This window comes from Diabrotica virgifera, chromosome 1 (genome assembly GCF_917563875.1).
Source record: "Diabrotica virgifera virgifera chromosome 1, PGI_DIABVI_V3a".
NCBI lineage: Eukaryota > Metazoa > Arthropoda > Insecta > Coleoptera > Chrysomelidae > Diabrotica > Diabrotica virgifera.
In genome coordinates, this window is record NC_065443.1 from 232,680,550 (window position 1) to 232,701,006 (window position 20,457).

Consider the following 20,457-nt stretch of genomic DNA (forward strand, 5'->3'; position numbering starts at 1 on the left):
ATTCAAAAAATCATTTTAAAGGAAATTTTAATGACTATTAATAGACCAGGAAAGATCTGTTTTTTGGTGGATGTGAGAGGTGGCATTCGGCTTTTTGCGGATAAAGTTTGGTGATAACTTCGTTAATAATAATTGACTTATGCTTCTTCTTAAATATGCCAGGAACATTAATAAAAAAAATAAAATATTTAAAAATTTCAAAAAATTTGGTGTTTTTTCTACTTTCTTTGTTTATAACTTTAAAACGATACGATTATATACGATTTACGATTTAAAACTTTTACAGATACGATTAGTTAAAAATGTCTGAATTTATCACCTTTGCTGCAAAATAGCAATAAATATAAAATAAGGGGGCAAAACAAGCCTGTCTTTATTCAATGTTTTTCCATCACTTAGGCTACACTTGGAAACTTCCTAATTCGCTTAGAAAATTTTTGTAATGTGCTAAAACCGTCTACCAAATTTCATTAAAATTGACTTACTAGATTGCTTACTTGCATAATAATTTTGCAATCTAAACTTTTTTAAAAAAATTAAAATTTTTTAAAATCTTGCACAACAAAAACTAGAACATACAAAGATTTGTCAATTTTTTACATATAAAGAAGCACTCCACCTATCTAATGCACTTTATAGAATTGAAATCGGATAATAGTTATAAACAATTTTTCGGCTTATAAACAAATTAGTGCTGTGGCCAGGAGGGGGTGCTACGCGCGTCTTTATTTAGATGGACTTACATGAGTTTTTTATGTATTTTGAGCCGTAGAACACGAATTTTGTAACAGTTGATCCGGATGTCGATAAGATTGTTATAAACAAAGAACTTGAGAAATTGCATAATATCGATTTTTCGCAAAATTAAACATTTTTTGTATTTCTTAGGTAATTCAAAGCAAAAAATATTTTTACAAGTTTTTTCGTAGGATGCATAGTTTTCGAGATAAACTCGGTGGAATTTTCAAAAAATCGAAAAATTGCAATTTTTGAACGCGAATAACTTTTGATTAAAAAATAAATTAGCAATTCTGCTGACAGCATTTGAAAGTTTAAGTCAAATTATACCGGTTTTAATTATTTGAATTGGTATAAATTAATTTTTTTATTATTAAATAAAGCTATTTGTTTATAAGCAAAAAAATTGTTTATAATTTTAAAACATTGCTGAGGCCCCTTAAATAATCCGATTTTAATTCTGTAAAGTATATTAGATAGGTAAGGAACCTCTTTATATGCAAAAAAATTAGCCAACTTCTAAATGGTCTACTTTTTGTTCAGAAAGATTTTAAAAAATTTGAACTTTTCTAAAAACATTTAGATTGCAAATTTATTATGCAAAATCTATTACGTCGATTTTAATGAAATTTGGCAGACCGTTTAAGTAAGTTATAAGAATTTTCTAAGCGGGTTACTAAGGTTCTAAGTGCCACCAAAGGGGTTAAGAAACATTGAATAACAACAGGCGTATTTTGCCCCCTTATTTTGAATTTATTGCTATATTGCAGAAAAGGTAATACCTTAAGACATTTTTGACCAGTCGTATATCATACAAAATTCAATTATATTTATTTTATTTCTCTACGACTTTGTTCCAAAACGAATCGTTTTAAAGTTATAAGCAAAGAAAGCAGAAAAAAAATCGATGTTTTCCGAAATTTTTAAATAGTTTAATTTGTTTATTAATCTTCCGGGCATATTTGAGAAGGAGCATAAGTCAATTATTATTACTGAAGGTGTCACCTAACTTTATCTGTAAAAATCCGAATTCCACCTCTCACGTCCAAAAATAGACGTTTTTTTACAGATTGTTCCTGGTCTATAAACCACACTAAATCAATTAAAAATCTTTAGTTTTTAAAAGCTAACGGTTAAAGGTTGCAAGAAAGGTGTTACTCGCGCTATCAACCCTAATCTTAAAGTAGTAATATCTCTTGACAGTTTTCAGAGTAATATCTATATTTTTTATAGTATATTAGTAAAATCTATATTTTTGCACTGAACCATTTTTTCGTAGGTATCTCTTATCATCTTCGAGTTACACAGAGAAAAAGGCAGAATATTTAAAATGGCGCTCTATAATTTAATCTTATTTTTTTTAAAACCCTGCATTTTAAAATCGGTCTATCTTTTTGAGCATTATACTAAATACATAATACATAAATACAAATAATACTAAAATAAAAGGTATTGCAGAATAGTAGGTATACTGTACAAAAAGTGAGAAAAAAGCATATTTCTCACGAGCGCAGAAGTTCGTTGGCCCGAGCCGAGGCACGAAGCGAGTGCCGCAAATCAAGGGACGGAGAATTATGTCATTTTCTCATGTGTTGTACACTGTATTTTTCTATGGATTCGGTTTTGCCAAGAGTTTAAACTTCAAAATTAAATAATTAAGGTGCTTTTAGGTTTTCAAAACCAGAGGGCACAAGAAGTAGAGGACGACCACGAAGAAGATGGATTGATGATGTGGAAGAAGACCTAAAGATTCTAGGGGTCAAAAGATGGAGGGAAGTTGCCAGGAATCGACAGCAGTGGCGATTTCTTTGCGAGCAGGCCAAGATCCACAACAGATTGTCGGGCCACTTATGATGATGATGATGATGATGATGAGGTGCTTTTAGGTATATTATATGCATAAATTGAAATAAAACACATATACATACCTAGGTATAAAATATTCTTAAAATTTATGTGCGCCATTTTTGGACAGTTTTGAAAGGTAATTCCTGGTAAGTTTTGGTTCAACATATTTTGTATGACAACATTAATTGTGTTTGTATTGTGCATGTTACCATGGAAACGGCGATCATATATGGAAAACCGTAGGAGAACCCATGAGAAAAAATTTTTCTCACTACAATGGCCGACTTTTCTCATTGCCTGAGAAAAGTTTCGTTTTGAATGTATGTAAGTAGTGAGAGAAGTGGCACATTGTATGGCATCCATAGAAAATAGTAAATTGTACAAGTGAGAAAAAAATACATATTTCTCACGAGCGCAGAACACGAGGTGAGTGCCACAGATTAAGCGAGGGAGAAATATGTCATTTTCTCATATGTATTGTACTTCTCATCTGTACTTTTTCTATGGATGCAGTTTTGTCAAGAGTTCAAATTTCAAAATTAAATAATTTAGATGCTTTTAGGTATATTATATCCATACATTGAAATAAAATACATAATATGTAGGTATTTAATATTCTTAAAATTCTATACGTTATTTATTTAAAATTCTAATTGAGTTATTTTTGAACAGTTTTGAAAGGTAAGTTTTGCTTCAACACATTTTTTTTTACAATAATAATTGTGTTTGTATTGTGCATGTTACCATGGAAACGGCGATCATATATGGAAAAACGAACGACAACCAGTGAGAAAAAATATTTCTCGCTGCAATGCCGACTTTTCTCACTGCATGAGAAATTTTTCGTTTTGAATGTATGTAAGTAGTGAGAGGAGTTGCACATTGTATAGCATCCATAGAAATACAATTTTTTTTCATAAGCTAAAAAAATGTCTCTTGCACTTTTTTTTGTTAGATTCATAGTTTCTAAGTCATTCGCAAAAACCGTGCGAAAATGTGTCATATTTCCCCCTCCGAGAAGGGGTAAGAACCATCCCCACGATAAAAGCATATTCTGGCACAGAATAGACTTTGTTTGGTGAGCTATTCCCTACTTACTGTGAAAATGTGAAAATATCAAGTAAATTTATACATAAGGACAGAATTCGGAGCCAAATACCTCCATTGACTGAACTAATACAATAATATAACTTACCGGCAGATAAAGGGGCTTCTACAACTCATCATTATACTTCTTTCACTCTGAACATGTTCTTGTTGTTGGGTATCTACTATATGTTGTTTTTTCAAACACTTTAAGGCAAAGGTGAGGGATGGGTTTGTTACATATTGGACCAGCTCCACCCTACCAAATCCTCCTATTCCCAATGTAGCTATGACTTCTAAATCATTCAGTTTAATGTATTCATATTCTAAAATATAATATAATGAAATATTAATAAAAAATGAAGATATATATTTATAATAAAGAGGAGAAAAACAGAATATTTGGCCACATAATAAGAGGAGCTAAATGCCATCTACTCGCTTTGTAATTCAAGGGGAACTGTAGTCTTTCTCAATACAATAAGGTGTGTAGGACGGCCTAGAAAAAAAGTAAAAAGATGCAGTCAGAGAAGATTTGGAGAAAATGGGAGTAAAACAATGGGAAATAGTGGCACATGACACGACAAACATCGTAAGCAATAGTAAACGCGGCAAAGAGTCACGAAGAGTTGTAACGTCATTGATGATGATGATGATTATAATCATAGGTTGAATGTGATAGTTTTCTAAAAATTGTAGAAAATGAAAGAGACTGCCCAAGGATGGCACTTACCGGTATAGAAAAGGTGATTGGTACCCTCCGAAAGCAAACATGCAGAATCCATTTTAAAAATTTTACAGTAAGAAGAATAATACTACAATTAAGGAAACATCCAATGGAATAAATAAATCAAAAAGACAGGATTTTGTCATCTACTTTATTAAAATCTATATAATAGACTTCAGAGAAGCCAAATTAAGTATTTATTAAAACAATAGTTATTGAATTACTCAACGTCTGGAGACACATCAGATAGTAAACTTCAAAGAAGTTGTAAGAAAAATGAACACCAAGAAGGCACAGTTGATAATTTTCAGCCAGCCTACTATATCTGATTCTAGTAGAATAGTAAATAAATAGAGTCCATTAAGTATCTGAGGTAAGATAACCTTACTAAGAATATGTCAAGGTAACAAAGAGAAAATCCACGATAATCAAAAATACTCTTTAATCTTAAAACTCATTGATGGCGTTCACTGAAGTAAACCAGAGGGTAAACCAAAAATATAAAGAAGATTAAACTATACCCCTGTTTTAGATGTAGTCAACATACTTTTTATACCAAGAGATGAGTAGATTCCACATTATCACAGAAATTTTATGAAGGAAGCAAAAACAGATACACATTAGACTATATTATCAACTTGCTCCTTTCCTTAAAGATCAAATGAGATAATAGTCAAAAAAGCCAATTTTATGAAGTAGCCGAACAAGAATATGAGTAAATGCCCCATGAGAGAAAGACAACCGTACCATAACCAATGAATTGTTATGGTACGCAAAATTAAATTAAAAATGGCAAACACTTATAATTTGTTGTAATTAGCCTGATTATCTAAATATTGTAAAAAATAATCAAATGTCTACCTTGTTGTTCTAAAGAAGATGATGTTTTGTTCAGTCTTTCTACATCCCCATAGTCTTTTTCTCTTATTTCACTTATATCTCCTATTAGCTGCTTGAATGATTCTCTATCTAAAGTTAGACATTCGACACCGGGATGCATAGCAATCACCGAGGCTGTGCGACAATCTTCTTTCAACAAAGCCTGTTCTCCAAAGTAGTCTCCTCTTTGCAGTATTCGGATTTCGTCTTCTTCAAGCTGCCCTAGAAAAAGATTAAAAACGTTTTTATTACAATCACATAAAACAGGTGTAAATAATATTTTTAAATATTTCAGATACCACATTTCGAATGTTCTTAATAACAAAGAAAAGAAAGGGTACAATAAAGCCAAGATATCTATAAATTTTTTTTACAGCTTCCCAGCTTTTTTCTCATTTAAATATTTTATCTTCCTAGAACGTCTAGAAACAGTTTTCCGCTATTCATTTTATCTACTAATGCTCAGAATGGTGAGCAAAGTGAACACCATTCTGAATAACAGTAATACCATCAGTAGTGAGCTAACAACTCTCTATTAGTTACTCTACTTTTCGCTTCTTTAAGTTCCACCTTCTACCGAAGATTAGAAATCATCATGGCTATCAGATCCTGCTGACTGCCTCTAAGTAGTTCATCACTACTGCATTCGAACCAGTCCCTTAAGTTCTTCAGTCAGAATATTCTTCGTCTTCCCACATTTCGCTTTCCTCAGATTTTGCCTCTCATCACATCATGTCCTAAGTACTCAAGTTTTCCTCTTATGATAGTCAATATTATTTCCGCTTCATTTTCTGTCCTTCTAGTTACTTCGACCTTTGACATTCTTCTAATCCATGATCTTCGCAGGATTCTTCTGTAACATCAATATTCAAAGGCGGCCAACTTATTCAGACAGACTTCTTTTATTGTCCACGCTTCCAAGCCATACAGTAGAGTAGAGCATGTCACACTGAAGCATCCTTAGGCTACGGCTCCACGGGCTGGAAATTGACGCTAGGAGTAGCCGCAAAACGAACTTAAGGTTCCGCAGAACGGAATAGGAATAGCCGAACTGTACCGACTACAGGACTTGTGCGTAGTCGGTTCAGTTCGGCTATTCCTATTCCGTTCCGTGGAACCTTAAGTTCGTTTTGCGGCTACTGCTAGCGTCAATTTCCAGCCCGTGGAGCCGTAGCCTTAGGCGTAGCTCAAACCTTATATCCCGACAATAAAGAAACTTGTTAAGTTGAATGAATGATGCACGTGCTATTTCAATACGTGCTCTAATTTCTTTGGTTTGGTCTACATTTGATATTATCCATGTTCATAAGTATTTGTAGTTATCTACACTCTCAATTACAGTATCTTCAAAAGTCAACTCTTACTCTAATCACTGTCACGAATTTTGCGAAGTATATTTGCAAGGTTCGGTTCCATCTTTCGAAATTCCAGTATTGCAAAAATCCCATAAAACTCAAACATTTCATTATTTACCCTTTGATATGAGCTTAAAAATATTTTTATATAATATATTATATCATTTCATAGAAGCTTAAATTTATTTTACCTGGTAGCCTTTGAGTAACTTTAACAGATCCGCTACTGATAATAAAAAATATATCTCCACTTGCTCCTTGCCGAATTATATACGCTCCAGCTGGATAAAATTCCTGGAAAATATCAAAATGTTAAAATAAATAAAAGTTACAATATCTATGTAATATTATGCTTCCCAATCTCCATTTTTAACAGTTTAATTGATTGTGTATTCGAAAATTTGTGTACACTTCAAGCTTGCCACTCGTAAGTAGTTTTTTTCATGGATTTTTGAAGTGATTTATGCCACATACAATCAGAATGAAATTTTTACTTTTCAAATTACTAGACTTCTCACGCCTCTCACGTCATCTCACACTTTTTGTTTTTTTTTCGATATCCAACTAATTGAAAAATGGCCTATAAAATGCTAAAATTGGCGTTTTTCTTTCGGCATTTTCAATTATTTATTTGCATTTTATGGCTAAAGTATGTGAATTTTAAGAAAAAATAATGAGAATAACTTTCCTCTTAAAACTATTAAAAAAAGTGATTTCGTAGCGAAAAAAAAAGGATTTTTTTATTAAAGTATATATTTTTTTAAAATTAATTAGTTTCTTTTTGTTTACTAACTTTAACAATATTTCGCAATTTTAATAATCATGCATATATTAACCTTAACATTAAATTTTAAATGAAAAACTGAAATTTCATTGAAAAAATGCCCAAATTTCATCTCTTAATATTTATAAACAATTGCGTTGTGATTAAAAAAAAAAAAAAGAAAAAAATCTCCGGTTGTATGGACCGTTAACACTTTCTTGTTTTAAAAAAGATGAGTTTATTTATAACCTTTCAGATGGTGCATTTTGTTTTTTGTATACCTAGTTTAAAACGGCGCAGATAATTTCATTGTATATAAAGCAAAAAATGATCCTTCATTCTGCATCAATTATTTGTAAGTGAGCAATTAAAGAAATTGGGAAAATTAACCGAAAATAATTCACCAAAAACATTTCACCGAAACCCAGTTTACCGAAAGCACAATTCACCGAAATAAAAATTCACCGAAATTATATGAACAAATTAGTTTTAATAAGTAAAAAAAATATGTAAAATACAATTTATTTTAAATTATCATTATCACAAATAACAGGAAACAAATGACTCAATATATAAACCGAAATCTATATTTATAATTTAGAAAGCTCGTTAGCAGCCCTTTTCCAAAGAAAATATTAAAATGCAATTAGCAGGGTGACATTACTAAACATTTCAAAAAAAAAATTAAAAATTAAAAGCCTAGACTAGACTAGAAAGCCGACCTCCTCTTGGTGTTTTCTGGGTAACACTAACGGGCTTTCTAATATGATTCTGTTATTCCTGATAACATTTTAAAATAAATAAATAATTTAATAATTTACTCATACATGTATAATTTCGGTTAATTTTTATTTAGGTGAACTGTGCTTTCGGTAAGCTGTGTTTCGGTGAAATGTTTTCGGTGAATTGTTTTCGGTGAATTTTTTGTCTATGACAATTATTATTAAAAATTACATACTTTTTTAAAAACGTGAATATATGAAATCTTACGAAGAGAATGAGACCGAAAAATCGTTTCTAAATACATATTGACAAAGTACCTGTACAGAGCCATAGGAAAATTACCTTTTTTTTCTCAAATAGGATAGACACACAGAATAATTATTTAAAACTACTCGACCCATTGGGCCTAGCTTTTTCACAAACATAATAGTAACTATATAAAACTCATATTGTTGAATGTGTTATAATAGTATTCAACGAGCATGTAATGATGGCACAACATGCGAGTCGAATACTATAATTTTTCTACGCCCCTTTTGATGTTAATTAGTAAAAAAATGACCATTAAGAGCTGAAGCAATCGAACCTCTATTAGAACTGAGAAGATCATTTTTAGCTGAAAAAATGATTATTAAATCACTAAAGAAAAATTCACCATTCATTAGTAGCATATACAAGTTAAACGAATACGACTTAACTAAGCCTTTTCGGATACATAAGAACTCTCCTCCTATTTGTGAAGCATTAAGAAACGTGACCCTACAACCACAAACAAAGGTAGAGATCGATTACTTTGTTCACTTTGTTGTATGTGATGTGAATATACCCCATTACTCTGAATTAGCATCATCTAATAACATAGTTATTAATCAAATTTTAGACCAACATCCAAACTATGTCACAATATACACTGATGGATCAAAAAACACTGACGGCACAGGTTGTGCCTTCGTAATACCTAAACGTATACAAAAACACTATAAGCTACATAAAAATACATCTATCTACACAGCCAAGGCAATAGCAATTCTAAAAGCACTAGAATATGTACAACAGGAAGAGGAACAGAATGCCATTATCTTCTCCGATTCACTTTCAGTTCTTAAAATTCTAAAATCCAACTCAAACACAACAAATGATATTATCTTTAACATTAAAACAATTATTAAAAAAATTACAAGATCAAAATAAATTTATAAAATTCTTCTGGGTTAAAGCACACGTAGGAATAACAAACAATGAAATTGCAGACAAAATTGCCAAAGAAAGCATAGATATGGGGGAACAGATAAATTGCCAATTAACTACGGATGAACAAATAAACATATCAAAACATAAAATGATGAGAAAATGGTCCTACTTGTGGCAAGAATACACATTTACAAATCCAACACGTTACACCAGAATAGAAACCAAATTGAGGAAAAAGCCTTGGTACAATAAGTTCGATTACAATCGCAAAAGCATAACCACTATTAGTAGAATGAAGTTTGGTCATGCGTGTTATCCAGCACACTTACATAAAATCAAAATACTTGAGAGTGATCTTTGTGAATTTTGTAATAAAATCGGTGACCTGGACCACATATTTTTTGATTGCCAAAAATATAGTGCTCAATCCAATGAGCTGTTCAGAAAACTTCTAAAATTGAACATTGAAAGCCCATATAACATAATGCATCTTCTTGCTTTAAACAGAAAAGAAATTTACGATTGTCTGTTATATTTCGTCAGAATAACAAAAATACAAATTTAATAATACCTTTTGCTGCTACCTTACGTCTTTCCTTAATGTATGTAAAAAAAAGTAAAAAAATGTAATTATAAACTATTCGAGATTAAAATTACTATAATTTACAATAGCCGTTGTTTTTACCAATTTAGTACACCCCTGAACAATTGGTTGCCTAGTATTAGCAAATTCTGATATATTATGTATTGTAAAAATACAACCAGAAATAGTCAGGTCAAGTTCTATTTACTAGAACCTAAATCCAAATTTTCATGCAATTTCTAGTTGATCTTGAAAATTACACGGTATCGCCGTATTTCCCATTCATTTACTGGGTTACTGGGGTACTATAGAATAAGATAGAAAAGTAGATTGTACCATTTAAATGGGCATATACTATACTAGTTCGCTCCGGAGCGGAGGTCAGATTTTAATACCCAACAGAAAAGGGTCACAGGTAAATTCGCTCCGGCCACTAGAAATCAAAATTTCTAATAAAATTTCTACTAAGATTTTTCACAATAGGGACCAAAATGAAGTGAATATTATACAAATAATCTAATTCAACTGTCTTGTAAATCAATATGTAACAAATAATATTTTATATATTTTCTATATAAAATACAAAAATCACAGAACCAATTTTGCCGAAATTAATAATTCTCCTAGAACTTAGTAGATAAACATTTAATCCGCTTAACAATGGGAGCGAACTAGTATATAATTAAAAGGGATTTTTGACCACGGGAGCGAACTAGTGTGCTCCGACTTAAATAGTACCTACCTACAAAAAAATGTAAATTTTTTCTATCAACATAATTTAAAAGTAGTTTGTGTATTGCTACAGACTCACGCCAAGAACTTTAAAGTATACTCTATTAAATCGATTCCGATAGTTATAAAATTTAAAATGTTTGATTTACTCACCACTTCTAATGCGTCTGCTATTTTAGCCAACACGTCGTTGTTGAGATTCTGCAGAAGCGGAACAGACTTTAAAAAGTTGAGATTATCTTGTAGTCTCTGCAAACCAGTCCTCATCATGATCTGTTGAAAGACTTTCCGGTCTAATATCCATACTTTCACATCAGTAACGGCTGAAAATATCACAGATAGTTTTTTACTAGCTAGACGAAACACCAACCAAAATCTACGTTTAACTACCATTTTAACAGAGATGCGTGTATGAATGAGAATAAGATCTTTACGTGAATTAGATTAAGGATGTTATTAACCAGGTGTTGCGTCATTTAAAATATCTATCAACTTTCCGCGAATTATTTCCGAATTGTTTTTTTCCGTAGAAATTGTTATCTTTGGTAAAACATTTATCTGCGGTAAAACGCGAAAAGTGGTAATTACACTGAGGAGCACAAAAGTGAATCCCTAATAAAGGCTGATTTATCTTGAGTGGTACGTTAAAGAATCTTCTTCGTCTTCTTCTTTTTTTTGTATGGACACGACTCTGTCTGTTTTTTCAATGTGCTTCCAGTAAATTGTGCTGCCATCGTTTTCGTGGTGTTCCCACTGATCGTCTTCCTATTGGCGAACCATTTCTCGCTGTCCTTACTACTCTATTTTTTTGTCATTCGGTTTATGTGGTCATTCCATTCTACTCTTCTGCTTTTTACCCAGTTATTAATTGTCTACCTTGCATCTCCATCGTATAAGTATATGCACTTGTAGCTCTGTCCCATCGAGTATCACCATCGATTTTTCGAAGGGTTTTCACCTCCGCTGTTTCGAGCAATATATTTGTAGCTCTCCAGCTATCCAGCTCAAATTTACATCTTATTTAATTTGCTGTTATAACCACGCATTTTGTCTCTTTTGGGGAAATTAACATGTTACATTTTTTTACAGTTATATTAAATTGGTGCAGCATACGTTGTAAATCATTTCCACTTTGAGAGATTAGTACAGCTTCTCTGCATACCAGATTATTTTAAGTTATTTTTCTCCCGTTTCGTATCTTTCTTTAGTTCTTATTTTTTTATTATTTTATCCATGATCAGTTTGAACAATGAAGGACTCAAGGAATGCCCTGTCTTATCCTATTGCCAGCTTCAACTGAGTCAGTTAGTTCATCTTCTACTTTTACTTTTGTTCTGTTGTTCTGGTAGATGTTTTCGATCGTTTTAATTATTCCTAGAGGTACCTCTGTTGAGTATAACAAATGGATAACGTCCTATAATTTGACCCTGTCAAATGCTTTCTTAAGGTCCACGAAACTTAAATATGCCGGTTTGTTGTATTCTAACGATTTCTCTTGAACTTGCCTCATTATAAATATAGCGTCGGTGCATGATATTCCCGTCCTAAAACATTGTTTTTCTTTTGCTAATATTATAATTTCATTCATTTTGTTTGCTACCACTTTGTTAATTTTAATGTTTTGTTTTTAGTTAATTTCTCTGTAATTCTCCGGGTCCGATTTGTATCCTTTTCTGAAAAGGGGTATTAGGATGCTTGATCTCAATTCTTCAACAGAAAAATTCTCTCCAACAACAAAAAAATTAAGCATATAAGAGACTCCAGCAGCGCAGAACGAGGTCAACTCTCGAAGATTATGAAAATCTTAGAAGGGAGGAAAAGAGAATGTTCAGAAGAAAAAATAAAGAACAATAAGAACACGCTCTAAACGAAATTGTTAACTACCACAATGGAAAGGGCATACGAAAATTCTACCAACAGATAAATATCTGCAGAAAGACTTCAAACCCAGAATAATAGCCTGTAAACAGAGGGACGGCTCTATAATTAGTAACAAGGAACAGATACTAAACAGATGGGCGCAACATTTTGAAGAACTGCTTAGTGGCAATCATGAAGATGGCGAGATGGAGGATCCCATGTTTCAAATTAATGAAGATGATCGGCAGCCACTCCCCACCGAAGAATAAATTAGAGAAGCCATCTTAGAGAAGCCCCCGGTTTGGATAATCTCCCTGTTAAATTTTACAAAACGAGAAAGAATCACAAAACAGAAAAAACAGAAAGAATCACCCACGGACTGAAAGTTGGGTGTACTGTGTCCTCTACACAAAAAGGGAGACATGATGGTGTGTGATAATTATAGAGGCATCACTCTACTCAATATAACATATAAAGTGTTGTCCAACGTATTGTACAAAAGACTTCTCCCCTACGCTGAAGAAATATTAGGAGGATAACAGTGCGGTTTCCGTCCTAATAAATCAACAACGGACCAGATATTTACAGTGAGGCAGATCCTTGAAAAAAAAACCCTAGAGTTCGGCGTCGACACCCACCACATATTCGTGGACTTCAAAGCCGCATACGACTTAGTTAATAGAAGTAAACTTCTACTTGCTATGGTAGAACTTCAAATACCGCTTCAACTTGTCCAATTAACAGAACTTACGCTCACAGGAGCAGAGAGCATGGTAAAAATCCAAAACAATTTCTCAAAACCCTTCCGTTGCAAAAATGGACTAAGACAGGGTGATGGACTATCGTGTCTCTTATTTAACCTGGCATTAGAAAAAATAATTCGAGAGTCCCAAATTAATACGAATGGTACTATCTTTAACAAATCAGTACAAATTGTCGGATACGCAGATGACATAGACATCATAGGTAGATCTAAAGAATCTCTGACTGAAGTACTGCGGTCGTTAAGAGCATCTGCACAGAGAATGGGGTTAAATATAAATGTTCAAAAACCAAATATATGTGTTGCACTAGGTCAAGCAATCCGACACCTACAAGAATAATAATTGACGACCTAGAATTGAAAGGTGTCGACACCTTCATATACTTGCTCGCTGCTAAATAGAGATAACAATGTCAGTGAAGAAATTAAAAGAAGAATAGTGCTCGCCAATAAGTGCTACTAAGGGTTAAGAAGACAGATGGCCTTAAAACTACCTAGAAAAATTAAATTGACTGTCTACAAAACACTAATAAGACCAGTGCTAACATATGGCTCAGAAACTTGGTCGCTTACTCAGAATGACCAAGGACTGGTCAAACGAGTTGAGCGAAAAATCTTAAGACGAATATATGGTGGCATAAAAGAACAAGGTTTGTAGCGCAGGCGTTACAACTTTGAGTTGTCTAGAAATTTTGGAGAACCTGACGTTGTAAAATTCATTAAGGTAGCACGCCTTAGATGGATAGGTCATGTAATCAGGCGAGAGGAAGATGCCATATTCAGAAAGTTTTTGACCGAAGAGGGCCGATAGGACAACGAGCAAGAGGACGACCGAGACTTAGCTACCGAGACAACATAGAAACTGATTTAAAATCTATTAGAATTAGAGCATGGAGAAGAGTTGCCAGAGACAGGGGCGGATAGAGGATTGTTCTGAAGAAGGCTTTGGCTCATAAAGAGCTGTAACGGCACTGATGATGATGATCATGATCTCCATTCTTGTAGTATTCTGTTTTGTTGTGTTATTTTTTGTATTAGTTTTAATAGTTATTTAGTCAGATCTTGTCGTCCATGCTTTAGGAGTTCGTTCGATATTCTGTCCTCTCCTGAAGATTTCCTGTTTTTTAGTTTTCTTAATGCTTCCTGTACCTCTCCCTCCTCGATGTTTATTTCGTTGAAAAACCGTGTGGTATAAAAGACTTTGGGCAGTTTATAGTACAATGGGACAGGGTGACAACGTGGATGGGCCCCGTCTACCGGCAGTGCTCGATCCTTCGCGTCGGTGACAATTTTCTTTTCCCGTTAGTCTAGTCGCAACATAGGGGGTCCCGTGGGCACTTTTTTTGGTCACTGAATCCAATAGAATTGGTCTGGAAGCCCAAATTTGGTGCGTTTAATTGTTATTAACAAATTATGGTAAAATTAGGTGTTTTTCAGGAATTATTAGAAGCCCTGTTAATAAATTGATAGTGTTAAGGTCTTCTCTGGTGTATTTTTAGTCGCTGAATTGAATGCGACTAGTCGCGATTACTCAAAATGTGATCTTATTTTGTTAATAACAAAATAATTGTTTATTCGCCGAAAAGCTCAAAATGCGTTATCTAAAGCAAGTTTGTAGTCTTTTCTATAGTATTTTTATACGCTAAATCGATTGCCACTAGTCGTGATAGCTTAAACCACGTTCCGACTTTGTTATTAATAAATTATTGCAAAAATAACGGTTTATAGTACGTTTACTCACAATTTTTGCTCTAAATTTTAAAAAACTACTTGGAATGACATGAAATTTGGCATGCATGTAGCTAACATGTCATACAAGACAAGTGATATTGTGCCGATGTGTGCTTTTACCCTGGGGGTGAGCTTCACCCCGTTTCTGGGGTGAAAAAAGAGACCTTTAAAATATGCCCAGAATTGGATAAACTGATTAATTCTAAGCAACTTTTGTTCTATACAGTTTTTTCACCAAGTCAATACTTTTCGAGTTATTTGCGTGTGAATATGTTCATTTTTCAACAAAAAAACCAAATAACTCGAATAGGATTGACTTACTGAAAAAACTGTGTAGAACAAAAGTTGCTTAGAATTAATCGGTTTATCCACTTCCGGACTTATTTTAAAGGTTTCTTTTTTCAACCCCCAAAAAGGGGTGAAACTCACCCCCAGGGTAAAAGCAGACATCGGCACAATATCACTTGTTTTGCTTGACATGTTAGCTACGTGTATGCCTTTCATGTCAATCCAAGTGGTCTTTTAAAATTTAGAGCAAAAACCGTGTGTGAACGTACTATAAACCGTTATTTTTGCAATAATTTATTAATAACAAAGTCGGAACGTAGTTTAAGCTATCACGACTAGTAGCAATCGATTTAGCGTATAAAAATACTATGAAAAAGACTACAAACTTGCTGTAAATAGGGCATTTCGAGCTTTTCGGCGAATAAACAATTATTTTGATATTAACAAAATAAGACCATATTTTGGTAATCGCTACTAGTCGCATTCGATTCAGCGACCAAAAATACACCAGAGAAGACCTTAACACTATCAATTTATTTACAGGGATTCTAATAATTCCTGAAAAACATCTAATTTTACATAATTTGTTAATAACAATTAAACGCACCAAATTTGGGCTTCCAGACCAATTCCATTGGATCCAGCGACCCAAAAAACCTATAATACCACCATCAAATCGCGGCGACATAAAAATGCCCACGGGACCCCCTATGTTGCGACTAGACTACGTACCCGTGCCGTCACGTGCCCGCCCAGTTCCGTCCTAACATAAACTACTTGTCAGCGTGCTATTCACGGGGAGCTATTATATTTTAATTATTTTTGACCAGTTCGGCTTGTCTGTATGTTTATACATTAATAATATTATAATTAGTAAGGTTCTGAAATTGTTCTCTTGTGTCATAAATTTAAGTATTATGTTTATATGGGATTTAGACACAGTTATTGGTGTAATGAAAATTACATTTTTAATTAACTAATGTTGTGACGTTTCACTTTCCAGTCCGGAAATCGTTCTCAAAAAAATCTTCCCAGAATTTCTGAGATTTTCTTTTTTCCTTTTTTGAGAACGACCGGAGTGGAAATTGAAACGCTAAATTATTAGGTAATTAAAAATGCTATTTTCATTACACCAATAATTGTGACTAAATCCCAAATGAACATATAATAATACTTAAAATATTATAGTTGCATTTTAAAATATCCGAAAGTCTAAAAATGTTTAAAAGTTCCAAAAATCCCAGTTAATTTAAAGCGAAAGGTTTTTGACACATGTACTCTTCCTGTAATGACAGAATGAAGACCATGACACTTACTAACCAATCTCTCAATAGACTTAGAACAACTCAAAGATCTTTGGAGAGACTTATTTGAAATGAAAGATTAAGAGATCATATGAGAATCGAAGACCAAAATAAAATATTATCAGAACCAAAAAACCAGACCAAAAAAGTTCGAAGCTATCTCAAAATCTAAATGGAAATGGGCAGGATATATGGCAAGAGAAAGCGAAGAGAAGTAGTCAAAGAGAACAATGCAATGGCGACCCAAGAGCACATAAACTCAAGGGCGGTCATATATCTTAATTCAGGGGGGGGGCCATTTTGTACAATTAGATATTAGCTCTCAATTTCAATACAGACACAAAACGCAGAATGGGATGTTTTATATATTGAAAAGAGAAAATAACAATAACTCGAATGAAATGAAATTATAAACAAAAAACTAATACTCTACATGACGAACTCTATGTTTCGGCTCACTCCACTTTTAGCGAAACGTTCTATTATAGTGTCTTCGTTAATAACAATGTCCTTGTGGACATGCATTAGTGCAAGGCCAGTTAACCGTTCTTCACCCATATTGGCCCTCAGCCAACTCTTAAGTCTTCTCAGTCCTGAAAAACTCCTCTCTGCAGATGCAACACTTACTGGAAGAGTACACAATATTTTTAAAATTTTATTAATGATTGGATACATCATTTCATCACATTGTATGAGAGCATTTAGATCATCGCTCGGAATTTCCGATTCTTTGCTGTGTTTCCATCTCATTTTCCATAAATGTAGCTCTGCAATAAAAGTTGACTTCAGCACGTCTCTAACTGTCTCAAACAAACTTCCATATTTTGCAATCAAAATTTCTACGGCGGAATGGATGTCATCTTCATTTGAATGAATTAATATAGCAGGAACACATATTTGCAGATTAAATACATCCATGGTTTCTTGCTGGAAACGACACTCAATGTCGGAAATGATACTTTCAAGTAAAGGAATATATATCGTTATTCGAAAGTATTCTGTGGAGGAATGAATATCTGGATTAGGTCGATTTTTCATGAATTTATTCACTCTTGGAATACATAAATCTATATTCAAATTTTCTAGATATGGCATTATTTCTTTAAGCAAAGCATTGAAATTTGTTTCTGCATTGTTGCGTTTGTCTTTCAAAACAAGCAGCGTATTTAGAACAGCATTCTGTGTAGAGCTTATAGCCTAATTTTTTGTTTGCAATAATTTGCTCAGAGGTAACGTTATTGCGAGTACTTCATTTAGACAAAACAAAGTGATAATAAAGCTGCAATTTGATGAGATCGCAAGTATATGCGTCCTAGCTTTACTGGAAGATTCTCTTTCGTTCCATTCGGAAATCAAATTCAATGCTTGCAAAATTTTTTCAATCGATGCTTTAAACTGCAGAATGGAGTCGTGCCGTTCTACCCATCGCGTTTCACACAATCCAGAGAGCTGATCACCCAATGTTTGTTTGAGGACATAATTGCGTTTAGAAGAGGCTTTGAAAAAAGATATTAATTTCCTTCATTACCCCTACAGCATTTCTCACACATTGAACGTTTGATGATTTCGACAAACTCAAATTTAAAGCATGATTGAAACATGGACATCGTACAGCTATATTCATTTCTTTTTGAATTTCTTGGACGGCTCCTTGTTGTTTTGATGTCATTACGCTGCATCCGTCTGTACAAATTCCTACACAATTTTCCAATGGTAAACGAAATTTTTGAACTTGTTTTATCACTGATTTTCCTAAAATAGTACCATTCAAAACCGGTTCCAACGTATCGGGACTGAGCTCATAGTTCTCAGAATGACAATCTATGAATGACACAAAATCCTCCCGCACGTTGTTACCTTCTAAGTATCTAATAACAATCGACATTTGGGAAACATGTGCTATGTCAGTAGTTTCGTCAAACATAATGCTGTAATATTTAGCATCACTAATTTTTTTCACGATAACAGACAAAATTTCGTCTTTACAACATTCAATCAACTCATTTTGCGTTCTTTTGCTAATATATGTGGCACGTGACGACGTGTTTCTTAAATGCTCTTCTAAAGTTTTGTCTCCTGCTTCGATTCTGAATCGAAGAAGCTCTCGGAAGTTTCCCTCATTATTTGTCACATTGCTTTCTTCTAACAATGGCCCGTCATCTCTATGGCCACGGAAAGGTATACATTGTTTGGCTAAAAAAATTATAGATCGAATGATTGGTTTGAGCCGATTTCGATTATCCTCTATCTGCCTGGCTCGAGCACTATCTATCAAATTTCTTATATCTAAAGATCGGTTTTCGTAACATTTTATAAAATTATCGCTCGATAAAACCGCTTCAATGTGATATCGATTTGTATTATGTTTATCTAGCACACCATCCATTCCAAATAATTTTGCAAATTTTGTAACTGGTGTGGTAACCAAACTTTGCAAACTTGTTGCTTTATTTTTACCACCTGAATTTGCGAAGATAGCACAGTGCTTACAAAAAAGTCCTTTCTTCAAGTCCGAAAACGCAATCCAGTTATATTTTTGGAGATGATCGTATCTCAAGTACCGCTTAACTAACTTGTTATTTTTGTTATGTTCAGAAAATGGAAATGAGTAGTTTTTTTCCGGAACCCACGTATTTTTCAAATAATTATATTTTTGAAAGTCTCCCAAACCACTCAAACCATCAACAACTCGACCAATGTCGTAGTTACTAACTTCATTGGACTTTTCTACAGCGACTTGCTTTAAAGTATTTTCATTATTAACTCATGTTTGTAATGTTGATACTGTTGTAAGTCGTTCTGGCACTACGAGATTCTGTTGAGAAGACGATGAGGAAGATGACCGGGATGACCCATTATCACCCACATCTTTAATTACTTTCTTCGGAACAACAGAAAAATACGAATTCAACGTATTCGTATTGTTTGCCCTCTTCATTTTCTAAAAAAAAAAGAACATTTGTGATTCCGGCCAAACGAGAGATGGATATGCCCAGGTTTTTTAATTTGAGCCTAATAATAATTTGCAGTCACTTTTCGTTCAAATCGGAATCTATTAACTTTTGTATTTCGAAATAGCATCCTATATAGCGAACATCTGCGCTGGACGAGAGAAAACTGCAGAGTATTATTTACTCATTGCTGATGTATTCGTTCCGTTAGCAAACAGAAAATTATTCCTAACCTATCTATGGATTTTTACTCACCTGTCACCCTGGAATAAAATGATGATTACAATCCGGCAATATATATAGTGCACTGCACCTATGTCACCTCTATAACTACGATACGATAGTGTATATCGGGTAGACGATAGATACTTCAGAACGTTCAAATTTCTACACAATACACAACGATATAACTTCCATAAAAAAATATGTACATAGGCATTCTTATGTTTCTTCTGTTTCTACACTGGACGTCGCCGGTGTCGGGATTCGCGCGGAAGGCGATGCACTTGCATTGGCGTAACCAGAGTTGAAGAGACAGGCATTATGATTAATTATCATTATTACAGATTGCAGTATCTAGGTATTTCAAAATCCGTATGTGAATCCATTCAAAATAATTAATTTACAGAGTAAATAATTTAAAATATATTAACATAACATTATCCTGTGTTACTAGACAAGTTTATTTAAGGTGCATTGCCACCTTTGGGGGGGGCATGGCCCCCATGGCCCCCCCTTATGACCGCCCTTGCATAAACTAGGCATAGCAAAACCGCAAAACAAATGGATCGACGATATTAAAGAAAGGCAGGAAGAAACTGGCACCAGATAGCACAAGACAAGCGAATATAGGGACAAGGGGACGTCTATGTCCAGGACTGGAGCAAAAGATGCTGCTAAAGGAGAAGTTACATTCTACAATGAATTATGAACAT

At 33.6% G+C, this 20,457-nt stretch overlaps 1 protein-coding gene across 6 annotated transcripts in view; it reads right to left on the reverse strand.

Annotated features, from left to right (window-relative positions):
• The window catches only part of LOC114333043 (cGMP-dependent protein kinase, isozyme 1), a 286,543-nt gene that overhangs the window by 31,015 nt on the left and 235,071 nt on the right, over window positions 1-20,457 (reverse strand). For all 6 annotated transcript variants that reach the window (XM_028282878.2, XM_028282884.2, XM_050641966.1 and 3 more), the window contains 4 exons: window positions 10,779-10,948; window positions 6,825-6,927; window positions 5,261-5,500; window positions 3,782-3,998 (listed from right to left, as the gene is read on the reverse strand). In XM_028282878.2, the coding sequence (XP_028138679.2) occupies window positions 3,782-3,998; window positions 5,261-5,500; window positions 6,825-6,927; window positions 10,779-10,948 (730 nt within the window). The remainder of the gene's footprint in view (window positions 1-3,781; window positions 3,999-5,260; window positions 5,501-6,824; window positions 6,928-10,778; window positions 10,949-20,457) is intronic.